The sequence below is a fragment of the Aptenodytes patagonicus genome, chromosome 6 (genome assembly GCF_965638725.1).
Source record: "Aptenodytes patagonicus chromosome 6, bAptPat1.pri.cur, whole genome shotgun sequence".
Lineage (NCBI taxonomy): Eukaryota > Metazoa > Chordata > Aves > Sphenisciformes > Spheniscidae > Aptenodytes > Aptenodytes patagonicus.
In genome coordinates this window covers 39,334,368-39,351,282 of record NC_134954.1, presented here as the reverse complement: position 1 = coordinate 39,351,282, position 16,915 = coordinate 39,334,368, and the positions used below count along the sequence as shown (strand labels likewise).

Below are 16,915 nucleotides of genomic sequence, written 5' to 3'. Positions count from 1 at the left end.
TTTTAAGAATATAATTTTGAGAAAAAATTTAATATGGTGAGAAATTGACATTTGGGGATTATTGTATCGCTATGTGTTTTCTTCTCTGCCAGAAGCCATGATATCATGCCTTGATATTCAGTCAAATTATATAGTATTCATTTGTTAACTTTTTCTTGGTTAATATTATAGTTACTGATTGCAAACTAGGAACTGGGACTGAAAAATGATAGTTAGAATAGCTGCTCTGTCCCTCAGTTTCCTGTATCCTTTTATAGCAGTAGACTGTCCCAGACAAAAGGCATTGTTAGATTTTTTTTTCTGTTCTTTTTTAAAAACTATTTCCTTTTTCCTCCTATTTTAACATTGCTTTCTGTATATTTCACACTAACACTGACTAAAATGACTACATAAATGACAAGAATGTGTACTTAGACTAAAATGATCCAGCTGGGATTCAAGTCTTGTTTTAATTCAGAGTAAAAACTGATTTTCTTCTTAGAGCTTTAATGTAGGAGGACACTTAAAGGAATCATTAATCCTCATTTTCCAAGGTATAATTTACTGGCTACTTGAAAAGAGGAAAAAAAGCAATAAAAATGTCCCTATGATGCTCCAGCATAGTATTGCAGTGTTATATATGGAACAAGAGCAGTACAATGAAGCAGCAGTTATTTTACAGTTGGTCTTTAGTCTAAAGTTACAGGTTTATTTTATAAACTTCCTCCAGTTCTATTGTTGTCTTGGAATGTGTGTTGATTTTTTTTTTTCTTCCTCCACCCCTGTTCATCATTTACCATTGTTCGTAGAAAAGCCCAACTTCTGCTTTCATGAGAAAGACCCTGGAATCTGCCGAGGCTATTTTTCCAGGTATTTCTATAACAAAGAGACAAAGATATGTGAAGTATTCAAGTATGGTGGGTGCCTAGGAAACCAGAACAACTTCAAGAATTTGGAAGAATGCCAGACTACCTGCCAAGGCAACTGTAAGTTGTTGTCTTCATTATTCTTAGGTTTATTCTTGTATAAACAATGTTGTGTTTTGAAGGTATCTTGCATGGAAAAAAAGGCAACTTAGGGTACCCTGAGGTGGCAATAATTTATATCTGAAATTAACATTAATTATATATTTTTTTAAATAAAAATACAAAAATGAAAAATATAAACTAAAAAAACTGGTAGGTACTATTCATTTTAATGAATATTACAGGACTCCTACTTTTTTACTTTTCTCATGACAGTTAGTTGCCTGCATATATGTTAATTCTACAACCCCTTGCAAAATATATATTAAATCTGTCTAAGAAAGAACACTATATTAGTTTTCAGAAATCTGCATACTATTTATTATATCTAAGTTGAAACAAATAGTGTGTGATCTATACTTTGAAACAAAATGTTAGAAGCAATGCAGACAGATGAAGTAATTAAAGTAACATCAATTTCAACCGAAGAGGGGATTTGGTCCACAATGAGTACTGTTTCCTGGCCGTACCTTGGCATTAGAGCATCACATTTCTCCATTAAACTTGCCATTAGGGGAAAAATTTTATAAATACACTTTCTAGGAAAGAAATTTGGGGAAATGTGGTTTGAAACATATTGTAAAAATATTGGTACCTAAATTGAGGAAGGCAGAGAGTTAACAGTAATAGATATTATAATGATAGGGAATGAAGAAATGGACCTATTCTGGTTACAGCCACATAAGTCTTTTTTTGTAATCTAAAATCTGCCAGCTGCTTGGCTTTGTAATATCATAAAATGCTAATGTATATTTTTTTAACCTGTACATCTGAATATACTCTTTTCAAACCAAGTCTTGTAATGAAAAGAGGTGCCAATGCAGGAATTTCTGGTTTTACTGTTTCCTTATTGTACATTGCTAGCTTCCCACCAAAGAATCATGGGAAGCCTGTCCTTCACTTCTGAAAGATTTGGCTGTGCAGCTTAAGCTACAAAACAGCCATTCAGACTGACCATAGATCATTCATCCACTTCCTCATCCTACTAGTTCCTATGAATTGTTCTATATCAGAATCTCGTAACCTTCATAACTCCTCTCCCCTTCACAAAGTACTTCATTTTATTCATAGGACGAATACATTTTCCCACCCAGAGCCTCTAGACCCTTTTGTCTTGCTTGCCTCTAGTGGGCCTTTTTCCAGGACTGTTTCATAATCTGTCATTTTGGCAAGGGGAACTTGAGCTTATTCACATTTAGAAAAGGAAAGGCTTACTATGGTTCTTTATAAGATTTTTTCTAAAGATACACATATAGAGCCGTGTGCTTTTCCCCTACCTTTGCTGAAGCATTTCTTCCTGGGCTCTGATTCCACTTTTACCTTCTGGACTAAAAGTTGCAGAATGCTTTTTTTCCCCTGACTTTAATCTGAAATAACACCTCCATGTAAATTTGTATGAATACCCAAGAAGAAAGAGAGGATTAGGGGCCATTGCCACAGTTTAAATAGATCAAATTTTTTACCTTAGTGATATTGAATCACTGATACCAATTGGTTTTTGTGGTTTTTTCCTCATTGTTTTCATTTCATTTTTCTTTTAGCAAATTTATTGCCAATTGTTCCAGCCGAAGAGCATCCTAACACTGGGAACAGTAGTTCCCCAGAGGAAGAACCCAACCAGTTTCCTGGGATTTTTGGTAAGAATTTGCATTTGCTGTTTATAGTTACCCTTTTTTAAGGCAGACACTCCTTGGCTCGTCCACTCATTTTCCCATTTATTTGAAGGTATGTATGTTAGTTGAAATACATAAGCACAGTGAATTCAGTAACATCAAAACTAGCTTCATAGCCATTTTGTTGTCAGTAATACATATTTTGAAAAAGGCTTATAATTGCAAAGGTTAGAATGTCTGCTAGTAATATAAAAATAACCTTACCAAACCATGTTTGATTTAAATCTTACATCATTAAAATTAAAGAAGAAAAAGGAATCCATCCCAAAGTTGCCTCAGCACATCAGCTTCCTGTGCCTTTGGGACTTAAAGAAATGCTGCCCTTTAGTGGTATTAATACTGGTATGGAGCAAGGCAAATGGGTACCAATCATAGCTTATTTTCAGAGCTTTGCTATGTCTAGATAACCTGTCACTTACTGTTTCACCTTTTTTTCCTTTTAGTCAATTTGTTGCCAACTGCTCCAAATGAGAAGTCCAACACTCTGAACAGTAGTTCCCCAAAGAAGGAGCGCAACCAGTTTCCCATTTTTTTTGGTAAGAATTCACTTTTGCAGTTCTTAGCTCTCAGTCTTTTATATGTGCTCTGGATTGCTTTTCCATTTCCACCCATTTTCCAACATATCTGAGACTAAAGAATGGGCTTCTATCTATGTCAAAAGTTTTGATAAGCAGAGAAAGTCAAAGCAAAGAAATATATTGCTACTTACAGATCTTCCATAAATATCAGAAAGTGGAAGACTGACCACATCTTGTACTCTTCTGAAAGCGCGTGCTTCCTGAAGGTCTGATAAATACAAAAATTTAAAGACCAAAAGCAGTGATGCAGAGTTCTTTTAGTCAAAATTAATATTTTTGTGGGGATCTAATTGGCAGCTGATTTAAAGCTCCTTTTACCTGTTAAAAAAGGACCATATCTGGACTTTGGAATATGGCACAATATATTTATCATAATAAATTTTTATTTTCACTAAGGCCATAATAACCTCAGTTCTTGGTTTGAGTATAATCAAAGTGAGTGTGAATTAATTTTGTGTCCGCTTCAAGGTATTTTTGCACTATGTATTACAACGCAGATGAGACTTTGGACCTTTACTGTAGAGGGCTAGGTTTTAACAGTTTCTACAGCTGGAGGCTGTCCACTATAGATTGCTGATACTTGCTCACACTGTACAGGGTGATTGAATTTGAGGCATGTCATTTTTATGATCCACAGTTATGCAAGAGGAAACAAGAAACAGTTGGAAAAAGCCTGAGCGTTCTTACCAAGTATTTCTGTTGGTTTTTTTGCATTTACGCTTACTTGTATTTTTGGGGATTGAGTGATGGCTTACAAATTCATTAAGGTTTTTGTGTTTAATATGATCTCTAAGATAATGGGCATGTAGGATAACATTCCTGTGCTCTTTGCTTAGAATGATATGTCTAATAAAGCTTGAATGTGTGTTGTATTCTTTTTTTTTTGCCTGCACTGTGATCCACATGCACTGTTGGGTTGAGGTAAGTTTCTGTGATAGTTGGATTGTTTGTTTACCACATACAAAGCATCATTGCACTCTGTTATTAAAATGACTGAATATAAAACAGTGAAGCTTTTGGCAACTTATTTCACTGAAAAATATTTGAATGATTTAAGGCCTGGTAATAAGTTTAGGGACATAAGAGCATACACGTTCCCTGAAGGTTTTTACTCATCATATGAATCCCCAAAACAACTAATCTATACAAGCAAAGGGGCATGATTCACTATGTTTTCTCAGAGGAAACTGAAGGGTTCTTGGTTGTGTCAGCAGTAGTGAATTTTCTGGTAAAGCAGACTTTGGGAGGGAAAGGTGAGGGGAAGAGAGAAGACTCAAAAGTCAGTGGAAGAAAGGGTCGGGGAACAAGGGGGGGTGGAGTCAGTGTAGCTGGATAGGTCAGGTAAGAAACGTGACCTTGGAAGGACCAGTGTGTTTCAGTGGAAAGTCTGAAGACCACACAGGTTCTTCCCTACTATACAGCCTTTGTCTGTCTTGCACTAGCCTGCCCCATGCAGCCACCTGCTGCCATTCTGTTTATCAGCCTGTACCTTTCAGGCTGCTGGAATGGGCTAAAATCTTGTGCTTTGTGCAATCCCACTACAGGGGGAGGAAACGGTAGGGCCAAAACTGACAGCTGATTTCTCCAGAGATGTGGAGAACATAGCTTCCATTCCTGCTATTACTAGAGGTAGAGGTATAAACTGAAGTTGCAAGGTAGAGCCATCTCACACAAACACGTGCTGTGACTCCCCATGGCCCTCAATGAGGGACAAGAATTTGGCTGTGCACATATGAGGTCAGGATGGACTGTTTGGGATGGAGTGGCTTATGCCCATCTTCTCAAGCACAGGCAAAGTAGCTGGTCTGCCACTGTAACATCTATTTTGCATGTGTATTGGCATGGCTATGTATCTTCTTTTTTTTAAATACATGACCACCATTAAAAAAAAATGTTGCAAGGAGTTGCCTCTTGTGGAATACCTTACCTCACAATTGAAATGCTATTTCATCTTGATTTCAAGAAAAAATACATATTATTGGTGGTATGTATAACTCTGTAATGATATCAAATTAATAGATTTCCAATAAAGTTCTTGAGCTTCAGAAAATTAAACTCTTGTGTGGCCAAACAAAACTTTTTTTTTTTTTTTTGGCATATAAACATGAAACTTCTAACTCTATCTCTCGGCAATGAATTTTCTGCAGAGTGTGAAGATTGTTCTGGTCTTACTCTGCTGGAAGATCTAAAATAACTTTTATTCTGGGAAAGTTAAGAGAAAGTGAAGCCAAGAATCAAACCTTTCATTTTTAGATTATATGAAGCGATCTATGTTAGGAAATTACGAGTGCTACACTCCACATTTTATTTGTGAGATCTAAGTGGGATGCAGGATCAAAAGTCAATTTTCAACTCAGCAAATATGGAATGGCACACAGAGGCAGTTCCTGTTACTACTTCTCAAAGTCAGGGCCATATCTTTTGCTGATGTAAATTGACGGTCCTATTCGCTATAATGGATCTGCACCCATTTATACCTATAGGGTACTATCAAGTGCAGATGACTCATCATTTTTGTAATAGCTTGCCTACTTAAAATACTCTTATTTTAAATACTTAAAATACTCTTATTTTATCTTTGCTGCAACCAGAAATGAGATACTGAAGTCTGCATATATAAAAAATCTGGCAATAAATCTGTAGCTTCATGAATGTCACTCACCTGTGTCTAGCGAAAGAGACTGCAGTAAGCATTGTTTTTCATCCGGCTCACCACAATCATTTCAAACTTCTTTTGTACTGTCATCAATTAAGAGTTCATTGTCACACAATCCCAGCTAAGCCTGAGGGATAATGATTATTGTTGCAATGCAGAGTTGGGATTATTTTTGATAAATATGAGTCTATATCTGAATATGCATGTTTCAGAGATTCTGAAGTATGATCACGTCATCTGTTCACACCACAGAGGGGGGTGTCTGGGATTCAAGAAAATGCTGTATTATAAGAATTAAATCTTAAACCATATACATTTAAAGATTGTTTAGGTAGCAGTGAAGGGTAAGATACAATAATCTCTTTATAGGTAAGAACAATAGCCTTTTTTATGTACTGCTTATTTCATATAATTAGTTTGCCTATTTTTTCAGAAATAAAATATCAAATATTGCAGTTTTGGGTCTTATTCTCTCACCAAAACAAAATCAGTCCCAACATCATCATCAAGAAAAAGAAGTAACAGAAAGATAAGATAACAAAGATCTACACTGTATTTTGCTGTTGTAAAGCCTGAAACCCAGTTGAGAAGCTCTTGCAGATCTAGTGGTGGGAGTTCCAGTTCCCAAGCTCCACTTTAGATGGGTTCCAAGGTCTAATTTCCTTCAAAAGTTTTTGATGGAATTGGAATGTTTCTGAGGAACAGAATTTTGTATTTCATTGTATCAGCATTTTCCAGAAGAAACCTTTACACCTGGAAATATTTGACTAACTCAGTTTGGAAGCTTTCATTTGTCTTTTACCTGTATGAACTGTAAATTCTTTTTTCCCATACCTGTTCATGACCTGACTTATGTCACATATTTTTGGCAAATAATATACATAGCAAATCCAAGTTTATGAGCTTGCTATTGGATACTTAAAACCTGTTTAAATCAGATATTTTGGATAAACAGAATAAGCACGAACACAAGGGTGAAGCCAGAGTCTTAAGGCCTGTTGCTGTCAATGTAAATAACTGGTTGATCTCTGTAGAAATTGCATCAAAGGCCATAGGATGGGCCATGTAGTTGCATGTATAAAAAAGTTAGGAAGCATTTAATGACATTTATTAATTTTTAGGTTCATATGATCCACTTGATGTTAACGTGTAATGAGTTATGTAATGTAATGAGTAATGTTACTTGCACTGTGAAGGGAAATTGCTAACATGTAATCTAAATTGAGAAAAAAGTGGAGTTAAAAACAGCATTTCTGTCTCAAGTAGTCTCTCAATAAAGTTGATATCTGTAATTCATAGACCTGTAATGACTAGATTAGGGGAAAATAATTCTGATAGTGGGACATTTATTGCTAATTTTTTACTGTTTCAGTGTGTACCCCTTCCTCTCTGTGTAGTTTTGTGGGTTGTGGGATTTGCGTCTTTCTTTTTCTTTTTTCCTTCATAGAAAAAGCAGGAGATAAAACATTTCAACAACTCAGAAAAATAAGGTTGTAAAGCCAAAACGTTTAAGAGAGAAACTCAAGAACAGGCATAATATCTAAACTTATGTATATGATGTTACAGTAAGTACAGCATTAGAAGCTGGGGCTGAACAGAGAAAACTTACCTGGATCTAATGCTCCCTGTGACTGCGTTAACATATTGGCTCACAGGCCTATAGATTGTCCTGCCAATAGAGATGTTGGGCTGGGCATGATACAGTACATATTTTATGTTTACAGTAACTTAAAGTTAACAGGTCTTTTAGTGATCAGTATATTAAAATCAATTCATAATTTTTATGATCCTTAGCAGACAGGAAATTATGATAAGTCATTTCACTTTTATTTTAATACACTGTTTTGTTGAAAAAAAATGTCTGTTATATGGCAAAATTAAGAGGTTTTCTTCATGGGTTGGTTCCTTCTGTGAGTGTAAAGAATATGCAGATATTTTGAAGATGAACAGGAATAGTGTTTGGTATCTGGGGCATTTATCTAGCAATGATCTAGACAAAGAACAACATAATTTTGAGAAAGAGTACAAGAGTGATTCTGAATAGCATTTGGATGCAGCTGTGCCGGTTGCATTATACGTACATAGGTAGTCCTTATTCACCAGTAACCACATCAATGGCTCCATGGCTCCCCTAAAGCTTACAGTCGTTGTGAGAACTCCTTCGTGAGGGGACTCTGGAGTCTCTCCGGAAAATTCTACATACCAGATAAGTAACTTACATTACAAAGTATATATTTAAATTCTGTTATATAATTAACAAACCTATGCTGTTTGGCCCTTTCATCACTGGCAAGCCTTTCTGCTTTGTTCTTTTTAGGTTCAGAAATTATCAGGTTAAAATAGGTAAGCTTTTTTTTTAATGTTGCTGAACATATGCTTTGAAAGCTAACATCCTCTCCAGCTAGAGGGAGATGAAATTAGTTCTAGGCACAAGAGTTCTCAGTTAGAGCAGTACCAAAAGCATTGCATTAATTAAAGTACCATCTTCATTATAAATAAAATAGTAGATTTAATATAAATTGTATCACGTTGTGGGCTCTTACTCTGGATCCACAGTGAACCTTACTCTTACAATAATGTCACAGTTATAAAAGAAATTAAGTAGTGCTCATTTTATAACCTGAAACTAACTTAATCTATTTTGAAAAACCTACTCATGGCTCAGTTTTTGCATTTCAGGATTCTTTTTGAATAGTATGATGTTGCTAACACAGCTTCAAATATATTAATTTCATTTTGCTGTCAGCTTTTCATAAATCACCATTCTATTTCTTTCCCAGCAATTTTTCATACTTTTTCACCATGCCAGTTCAGCTGTTTACTTGGCAGATGAACCTTTTTCAGCAGGTGTAATATGTGTAAGACAAGTAAGATGTAGCATATTCTTTTTGGATATTTTCTTGTTGGCCTCTTGAATTGCCCAAGTTAATTCATAACTTCTTGCTTTCAGCAACTCATCTGCTTCCCACTTGTGTGACAACAGGGTGTCTTCAGCTCTGTTGAAACCCAAATTATTCCCTAAATTTTTTACTTGGTTTTTCACCTGAACCACTTCTACCTGGCTTTGTAATCACAGAATCATTAATCACTAAGGTTGGAAAAGACCTCTAAGATCATCGAGTCCAACCGTTGACCCAACACACCATGCTCACTAAACCATCTCCCTAAGCGCCGCATCTACACGTCTTTTAAATACCTCCAGGGATAGGGAATCCACCACTTCCCTGGGCAGCCTGTTCCAATGTTTAACCACTCTTTCAGTAAAGACATTTTTCCTCGTGTCCAATCTAAAGCTCCCCTGGTGCAACTTGAGGCCATTTCCTCTCGTCCTATCGCTAGTTACTTGGGAGAAGAGACCGACACCCACCTCGCTACAACCTCCTTTCAGGTAGTTGTAGAGAGCGATGAGGTCTCCCCTCAGCCTCCTTTTCTCCAGGCTAAACAACCCCAGTTCCCTCAGCCGCTCCACAGAAGACTTGTTCTCCAGACCCCTCACCAGCTTCGTTGCCCTTCTCTGGACGCGCCCCAGCACCTCGACGTCCTTCTTGTAGTGAGGGGCCCAAAACTGAACACAGTATTCGAGGTGCGGCCTCACCAGTGCCGAGTACAGGGGCACGATCACTTCCCTACTCCTGCTGGCCACACTAGTTCTGATACAGGCCAGGATGCCATTGGCCTTCTTGGCTGCCTGGGCACACTGCCGGCTCATGGTCAGCCGGCTGTCAACCAACACCCCCAGGTCCTTTTCCAAAAGGCAGCTTTCCAGCCACTCTTCCCCAGGCCTGTAGCGCTGCATGGGGTTGCTGTGGCCGAAGCACGGGACCTGGCACTTGGCCTTGTTGAACCTCATACAGTTGGCCTCGGCCCATCGATCCAGCCTGTCCAGGTCCCTCTGCAGAGCCTTCCAACCCTCGAGCAGATCAACACTCCCGCCCAACTTGGTGTCGTCTGCAAACTTACTGAGGGTGCACTCGATCCCCTCATCCAGATCATCGATAAAGATATTGAACAAGACCGGCCCCAAAACTGAGCCCTGGGGAACACCACTTGTGACCGGCCGCCAACTGGATTGAACTCCATTCACCACAACTCTCTGGGCCCGGCCGTCCAGCCAGTTTTTGACCCAGCGCAGAGTACACCTGTCTAAGCCGTGAGCCGCCAGCTTCTCTAGGAGAATGCTGTGGGAGACGGTGTCAAAGGCCTTACTGAAGTCCAGGTAGACCACATCCACAGCCTTTCCCTCATCCACTAGGCGGGTCACCTGGTCATAGAAGGAGATCAGGTTGGTCAAGCAGGACCTGCCTTTCATGAATCCGTGCTGGCTAGGCCGGATCCCCTGGTTGTCCCGCTCATGCCTTGTGAGCGCCCTCAAGATGAACCGCTCCATAATCTTCCCCAGCACCGAGGTCAGGCTGACAGGCCTGTAGTTCCCCGGATCCTCCTTCCAGCCCTTCTTGTAGATGGGCGTCACATTGGCAAGCCTCCAGTCGTCCGGGACCTCCCCCATTAACCAGGACTGCTGATAGATGATGGAGAGCGGCTTGGCGAGCACCTCCGCCAGCTCCCTCAGCACTCTCGGGTGGATCCCATCCAGCCCCATAGACTTGTGAGCATCCAGGTGGCGTAGCAGGTCGTTGACTGCTTCCTCTTGGATTACGGGGGGTTCATCCTGCTCACCGTCCCTGTCTTCCAGCTCAGGGGGCTGAGTACCCTGAGGATAACTGGTCTGCCTGTTAAAGACTGAGGCAAAGAAGGCATTGAGTACCTCAGCCTTCTCCTCATCCTCAGTGACAATGTTCCCCCCTGCATCCAATAAAGGATGGAGATTCTCCTTGGCTCTCTTCTTGTCATTAATATATTTGTAAAAACATTTTTTGTTGTCTCTAACGACAGCGGCCAGATTGCGTTCTAGCTGGGCTTTTGCCTTTCTCATTTCCTCTCTGCACGACCCAACGAGATCCCTGTACTCTTCTTGAGTCGCCTGCCCCTTCTTCCACAAGCGGTAAACTCTCCTTTTTTTCCTGAGTCCCAGCAAAAGCTCCCCGTTCAGCCAGGCCGGTCGTCTTCCCCGCCCGTTCTTCTTACAGCGTATGGGGACAGCCTGCTCCTGCGCCTTTAAGACTTCCTTCTTGAAGATCGTCCAGCCTTCCTGGACCCCTTTGCCCTTCAGGACCGTCTCCCAAGGGACTCTCTCAACCAACGTCCTGAACAGGCCAAAGTCCGCCCTCCGGAAGTCCATGGTTGTGGTTTTGCTGGCCCCCCTCCTTACTTCACCAAGAATCGAGAATTCTACCATTTCATGGTCGCTAAGCCCAAGACGGCCTCCGACCACCACATCTCCCACCAGTCCTTCTCTGTTAGTAAACAGCAGGTCGAGCGAGGCACCTCCCCTGGTAGGCTCAGTTACCAGCTGTGTCAGGAAGTTGTCTTCCACACACTCCAGGAACCTCCTAGACTGCTTCCTCTCTGCCGTGTTGTATTTCCAGCAGATGTCCGGGAAGTTGAAGTCCCCCACGAGAACAAGGGCTAGCGATTGAGAGACTTCTGCCAGCCACTTGTAGAACGCTTCATCCTCCCCTTCATCCTGGTTGGGTGGTCTATAACAGACTCCCAGCAGGATATCTGCCTCGTTGGCCTTCCCCCTCATCCTTACCCATAAACACTCAACCGTATCATCATCACAATCGTTGAGATCTAGACAATCAAAACACTCCCTAACATACAGAGCCACCCCACCACCTGTCCTTCCTCGCCTGTCCCTTCTGAAGAGTCTATAGCCATCCATTGCAGCACTCCAATCATGAGAGTCACCCCACCATGTTTCTGTGACAGCAACTAAGTCATATCTATCCCGCTGCACAATGGCTTCCAGCTCCTCCTGCTTGCCACCCATGCTGCGTGCTTTGGTGTAGATGCACTTGAGCTGGGCTATCGATTTCGCCCCCAGCATCGGCATGCCACCCCTAGGCTCATCTCTAGTGGGCCTGGTTTTATCCCCTTCCCCCTTCGAACCTAGTTTAAAGCCCTCTCGATGAGCACCACCAATTCATGAGCGATGATCCTTTTCCCCCTGTGAGACAGCTGAACTCCATCTGTCGCCAGCAGGCCCAGTGCCGTGTAAACCTCCCCATGATCAAAAAAGCCAAAATTCCTCTGATGGCACCAGCCCCTGAGCCACGTGTTGATCCGGTGTGTTTTCCTGTTCCTTTCAGTATTCTTCCCTGCCACTGTAGGGATTGAGGAAAACACTACCTGTGCTCCTGACCCTTCAACCAGTCGCCCCAGTGCCCTGAAGTCCCTTTTGATCACTGCAGGACTTCTCTCTGCAACCTCATCACTGCCAGCCTGTATAACCTACAGCAGGTAGTAGTCGGAAGGCTGTACCAGACCAGGGAGTTTCCTAGTGATGCCTCTGACCCGGGCCCTAGGGAGGCAGCAGACTTCCCTGTGGGATGGGTCCGGTCGGCATATTGGGCCTTCATATATTGGGTAACTTCAAGAAGGCCATCTGGCTAGTTTCACATTTCTATTTATGCATTCAGATCTCAGCTATCTCAATTCTGCTACTTCTTGAAGGAAAAGGATGCTCCTTTGGGTCCCTCATAACTGATGATATAATGGCTGCCATTCGGTTTCTTGCATCCTGTGCAGCAATTGTGTCAGTTCTGATTTTGTATATGAGTCACTCCAGGGTGATAGATGATGGAGTTCCTCCAGGTTTGGGAATTCTGGCACGGATTTGCTTCTTGAACTTGTTCCAGTGCCCGGGTACTTTGGATACCTCAGGCTCATCTTCCGGTGTTTCAGTTCTCATACTCTCACTTGCAGCGACACTGAAGAAACAAACCGTCAGCCTACTCCTTGGAATGGCAAAAATCTAACAGCAGCACTAAAGCACCAGCATCTCAGTCACTTTGTGCACTTATTCTTCACGTGCAATCCTTTGTTATTCTACGAGTTACAAGCTATTTCTTGATAATTGCTCAGTGTTTTCCAATAGACCAACTTCTATTACTTAGGTCAAGCTTTCTGTATTCATACCACAAACCCAATATTAAGGTATTGAATCTTACATTGGAAATGCTGGGTGCTTTTACCTTCTATTTGATTTCAGAATGTCTAGCAGCAATTAGGAAAATTCACTTCATTAATTATCATAAGTATTTACCATGTTTTTAAAGCTGTCCAGGTTTAATTTATTTTGCTTCACTTTCTACAAATGCTTCACTTGAAACTTTTCTAATTGAATTTGAATACTATCTCCTATCACAGAAATGGCAATTTTATCACTAATATATAGGAAACAAACCTTGCTTCCAGGTAAGCTTTTGCTGGCTTTTGGAATTCAAAGAGGGAATAACATTTGCTGTGGTATTTTTTTGTAATCATAAAAAGACAGATGTTTATGTAAAGTATCCTTGATTTTCAGGAGGGCAGAATTAAATTTGCCAGTAAATTTCATATAAATTTCAAAGTTCTGTGTGCTTCAAATCTCATCTATAATATCAATATAACAGAAAACTGGTAGACTGCAGTGTTGTCTCTAACCTTGTTTTTCTTGTATTTCTAGAACCACCCCCTATCCCTTCTTTGTGCATGACCCCTGTGGACAGAGGACTCTGTAGAGCCAAAGAGTTAAGATTTTTCTACAACTACTCAACTGGAAGATGTCGCCCATTTAGCTACAGTGGTTGTGGTGGGAATGAAAATAACTTCACCTCCAGAAAGTCATGTTTGAGGATCTGCAAGAAAGGTATGGGAAGTGATACTGCCACAGACTATCGTAAGAGGTAAATACTATGCAGGCTGAAACATTCTTGTAACTTTTGGTAGTCAGTATTGGCCTGATAAAAGGTAATAGTTGAAAGTCTTAGAAAAGTGAAAATGGAAATCAGAAGAGAGACAGAGCTAGAGAGAGAAAGATGCACAGTAAAATATGGTGTGGAAGAACAGAAATAAGACAACTTGGCATTGGTCAGGCATATGAAGACTTTAGGTAAGACAATGTTCTTTTTTCTTTTTCTAAGAATATTTCTTGAAAACAGCACTTGTCTCTTATTTCTGATAATCTTGGATGTGATAGTCATACAGCATCTAATCTTACTTTCTTCATTTTACCTTTAGGATTCAATAAAAAAAAAGGCGAGAGAAGATTAATAAAAATCAAGAAGAAAAGAAAGAAACAGTCAGTAAAGGCTCTGGGCGAAGAAATCATCCCTGAAAGAATACAACTTTGATTTTTATGGAAATGTGAAGTAAACTACTATTCACCTGTGAATGAAAGCCTTTAGTGTACACCCTTTAAATATATTTACTGTACTGATTATTTGATTACATGTTATTAAGCTGCTTATATTCTTATTATGTATTCCTCATTCATGTTAATAAACATTACCTTTTACTTTGATAAAGGCTCTTAAATTGTAGCTTGATTGTATATAATTGTCAGAGCTGAAACAGGACAGAACAGACTGTGTGGGTATATAACTCATAATGATTGAAAAGTAGACAAGATTCAAATCTACTTTATTACCCCATTATTCTTTTTTGAAATCTATTTTTGTGCTAAAGAAAGCATAATGCTTGTCAAAGAGTAATCACTTGTCAAGCATGATTGTTTCAATCATAGATGAAAAGACAAGTCTATAGTTATAAAGAGGAAATAGACACTGGGTTTGTTTTAACCAGATTTATTTTAGGTTATGCAAGCTAGATTTAACTCCATCAAAGTGCATATAGTTACACTACTGTAAAATGAACGTGAGATCAGAATTAACCCACCAAAAACCATGAAGAGAATGTTAAAGTTGTAAATGTGTGAAGCAATGTGACAGATATTTGCTAAGTTTTAAAAATATATTTGCTGGGATCATTGACTTTTATCCTTGTTACTGAACTAGACTCATGGCTAACAAGTTAATAATTTCCAGAAATACATATTAAATTTTTACAAAAAACCCAGAACTAATTCCTTTCATAGAAATAAATACAGTTGCTTTAGAGATAACACTATACTTACTTACTCTCCAGTTGACTTGAAGGGGTTTTTTTGGTTGGGTTTTCAGGTTTTGGGTTTTTTTTAAGACTGACATGAAACAGTGGTACAATTCCTGCCCTCTCCAAGGCACCTCTCTGATCTTGGGTAAATCTTTTATAATGAGATTTTTTTTAAAGGAAAGAAAAAAAAGAAAAAAAGGTAGTTGGTTTCCTATTAAGTTTTTTAGAAGCACCTTGTTGCCTATGAAACAAAAGATAGCAGGATATTTTTGAAACTCTTCCCTATCTTCTTTGATGTTGTAAATATTTTTTTTTTACGTATCACGTTTTCTCTTTATGCTTAAAACTACTGAGGATAGTTACACTGCTGTTTGTGAGAGGTGGTGTGGAAATAAGTAGCTGAAATCAACGTGAGGGGCTCAGACACCACAGCAAGGAGCAAGGACAGCAATGACAGAATAATAAATGATCTGTTGGACTAAGCTGCCTTTGCCTGTGCACTATGAATTGCATATGTGGTTTCAGAAAACCTGTCTTATATGCCCGATGAACTTTGGGCTAACACCACAAAGAGACTAAGCTTTACTGCTGAAAATGAAAGCATTTATACATTCTAAATATCTGAGTGGGGGGGGGGGAAGTAAAAGTCACAGATTTTTATACAGAAATTCTATCTAAATCTCTTTTCTGGTGCCTAAGTCCTTTCACAACTCTTGTATTCTAGGATCTATTAAGTCTGATTTGAAAAACGCTCATGAAACTGAAATGTACACCAGAAAGTATTTGTGTAGAGTCTTGTTATATAAACTGTATAAGCACCACAGACTTACAATACAATAACTATGTAAATCAGACGAGTGCATTTCTGACAGAAAACCTATAAACTCCATAGACTGCTGAAAACTAGTAATGTCAGTTTTCCACACAGAATTAATTTGGTGTGTAGTTATCTGCCAGTTTCAATTCCAGTTTGATATCTTCCCGTTCTAGTTCATCATTTTTATTGCCCTTACTCTCCAGGTATTGTCTGTACTCCACGCACTAGGAGTCAAGTCTGTAGGTGCGAGTGGCACTGCACAGGAGCAGAGCAGTAGGTTGAATACTTGGACCAGCTGGAATTTGTCATTGCAGACAAGCGGAGAGCCCATGGTTTAAACTGCTCCCAGGATCTTCCACTTGCAGCACAGCAACTGCCTTAGCACAGTAGTGTACGTGGCCTCCTAAAGCACGAGTTGCTTTAGGCGCACTAGGTATGGGGGAAGCAGGACTTACCAGTGGGCTGAACACCCCACTAATGCCAACGGTTACCCTGCTTCTACACTGACACTGGCTTGTATCTGCCTGGCAAGGAATGCAGGTGAGTGCACAGGTGTCTGCACCTTTTCTTGTATAAATTTTATGATGAAGGCAGTAAAAATATCTAATCTTCCATTCTTAGTCATAATCATTTCCCATAGACTGCCAGTATTAAAACTTAGGTAATTGCTAGATCGTGTGAGGTACTTCGGAGTGGAGACAGAGCTGAGGTATGTGCAACTTGGCTTCTCCATCAGCTCAGTGACTCAGTAAGGGCATTCTGAGTCTATGGTTTCAGATTAAAGAAAGAAAAAAAGAAAAAAAAAAAAAGGTGTCAAGTGCTGGGTAAGTAACACATTTGCAACAGCCGCCTTCTGTCGCTGACGTCTGACAGATAGGCAGTACTATCCTATACACCATGTTAAAAACCTTTTAGGAAGAAACGTGGTATTCCCTAGCATGATTCTGAGCTATCTGACCATGATTCACATTAAACTAAGACATCTTCTAGAGCTTTCATGTAAAAGAGAATGAAATTCACTCTTTAGCAGCAGGAGTGCAACATTCAGGTAATTCCAGTGTTTATATGACTCTTCGTTATCGGTGGCAGTGTTTCTTTAAGGAGAGTTTTTCCTCAGCGTGAAGCTCAAATAAAGGTGATGGGGACAGAGCTGTTCCTGAGGCAGTGTCCTCTGCCCAGCTGTGACTGCA

General features: G+C 39.8%; 1 protein-coding gene across 4 annotated transcripts in view; it reads left to right on the top strand.

Annotated features, from left to right (window-relative positions):
• TFPI (tissue factor pathway inhibitor) overlaps window positions 1-14,322 on the top strand; it is a 45,803-nt gene extending 31,481 nt beyond the window's left edge. For 3 of the 4 annotated variants that reach the window (XM_076342182.1, XM_076342180.1, XM_076342181.1), the window contains 5 exons: window positions 789-965; window positions 2,546-2,641; window positions 3,121-3,213; window positions 13,482-13,664; window positions 14,036-14,322. In XM_076342182.1, coding sequence (XP_076198297.1) covers window positions 789-965; window positions 2,546-2,641; window positions 3,121-3,213; window positions 13,482-13,664; window positions 14,036-14,148 — 662 coding nt within the window. In that variant the 3' untranslated portion in view covers window positions 14,149-14,322. Of the gene's footprint in view, window positions 1-788; window positions 966-2,545; window positions 2,642-3,120; window positions 3,214-3,892; window positions 4,283-13,481; window positions 13,665-14,035 lie in introns of those variants that run through there. The other variant, XM_076342183.1, reaches the window with a different exon arrangement.
• The last annotated feature ends 2,593 nt before the right edge of the window (window positions 14,323-16,915 follow it).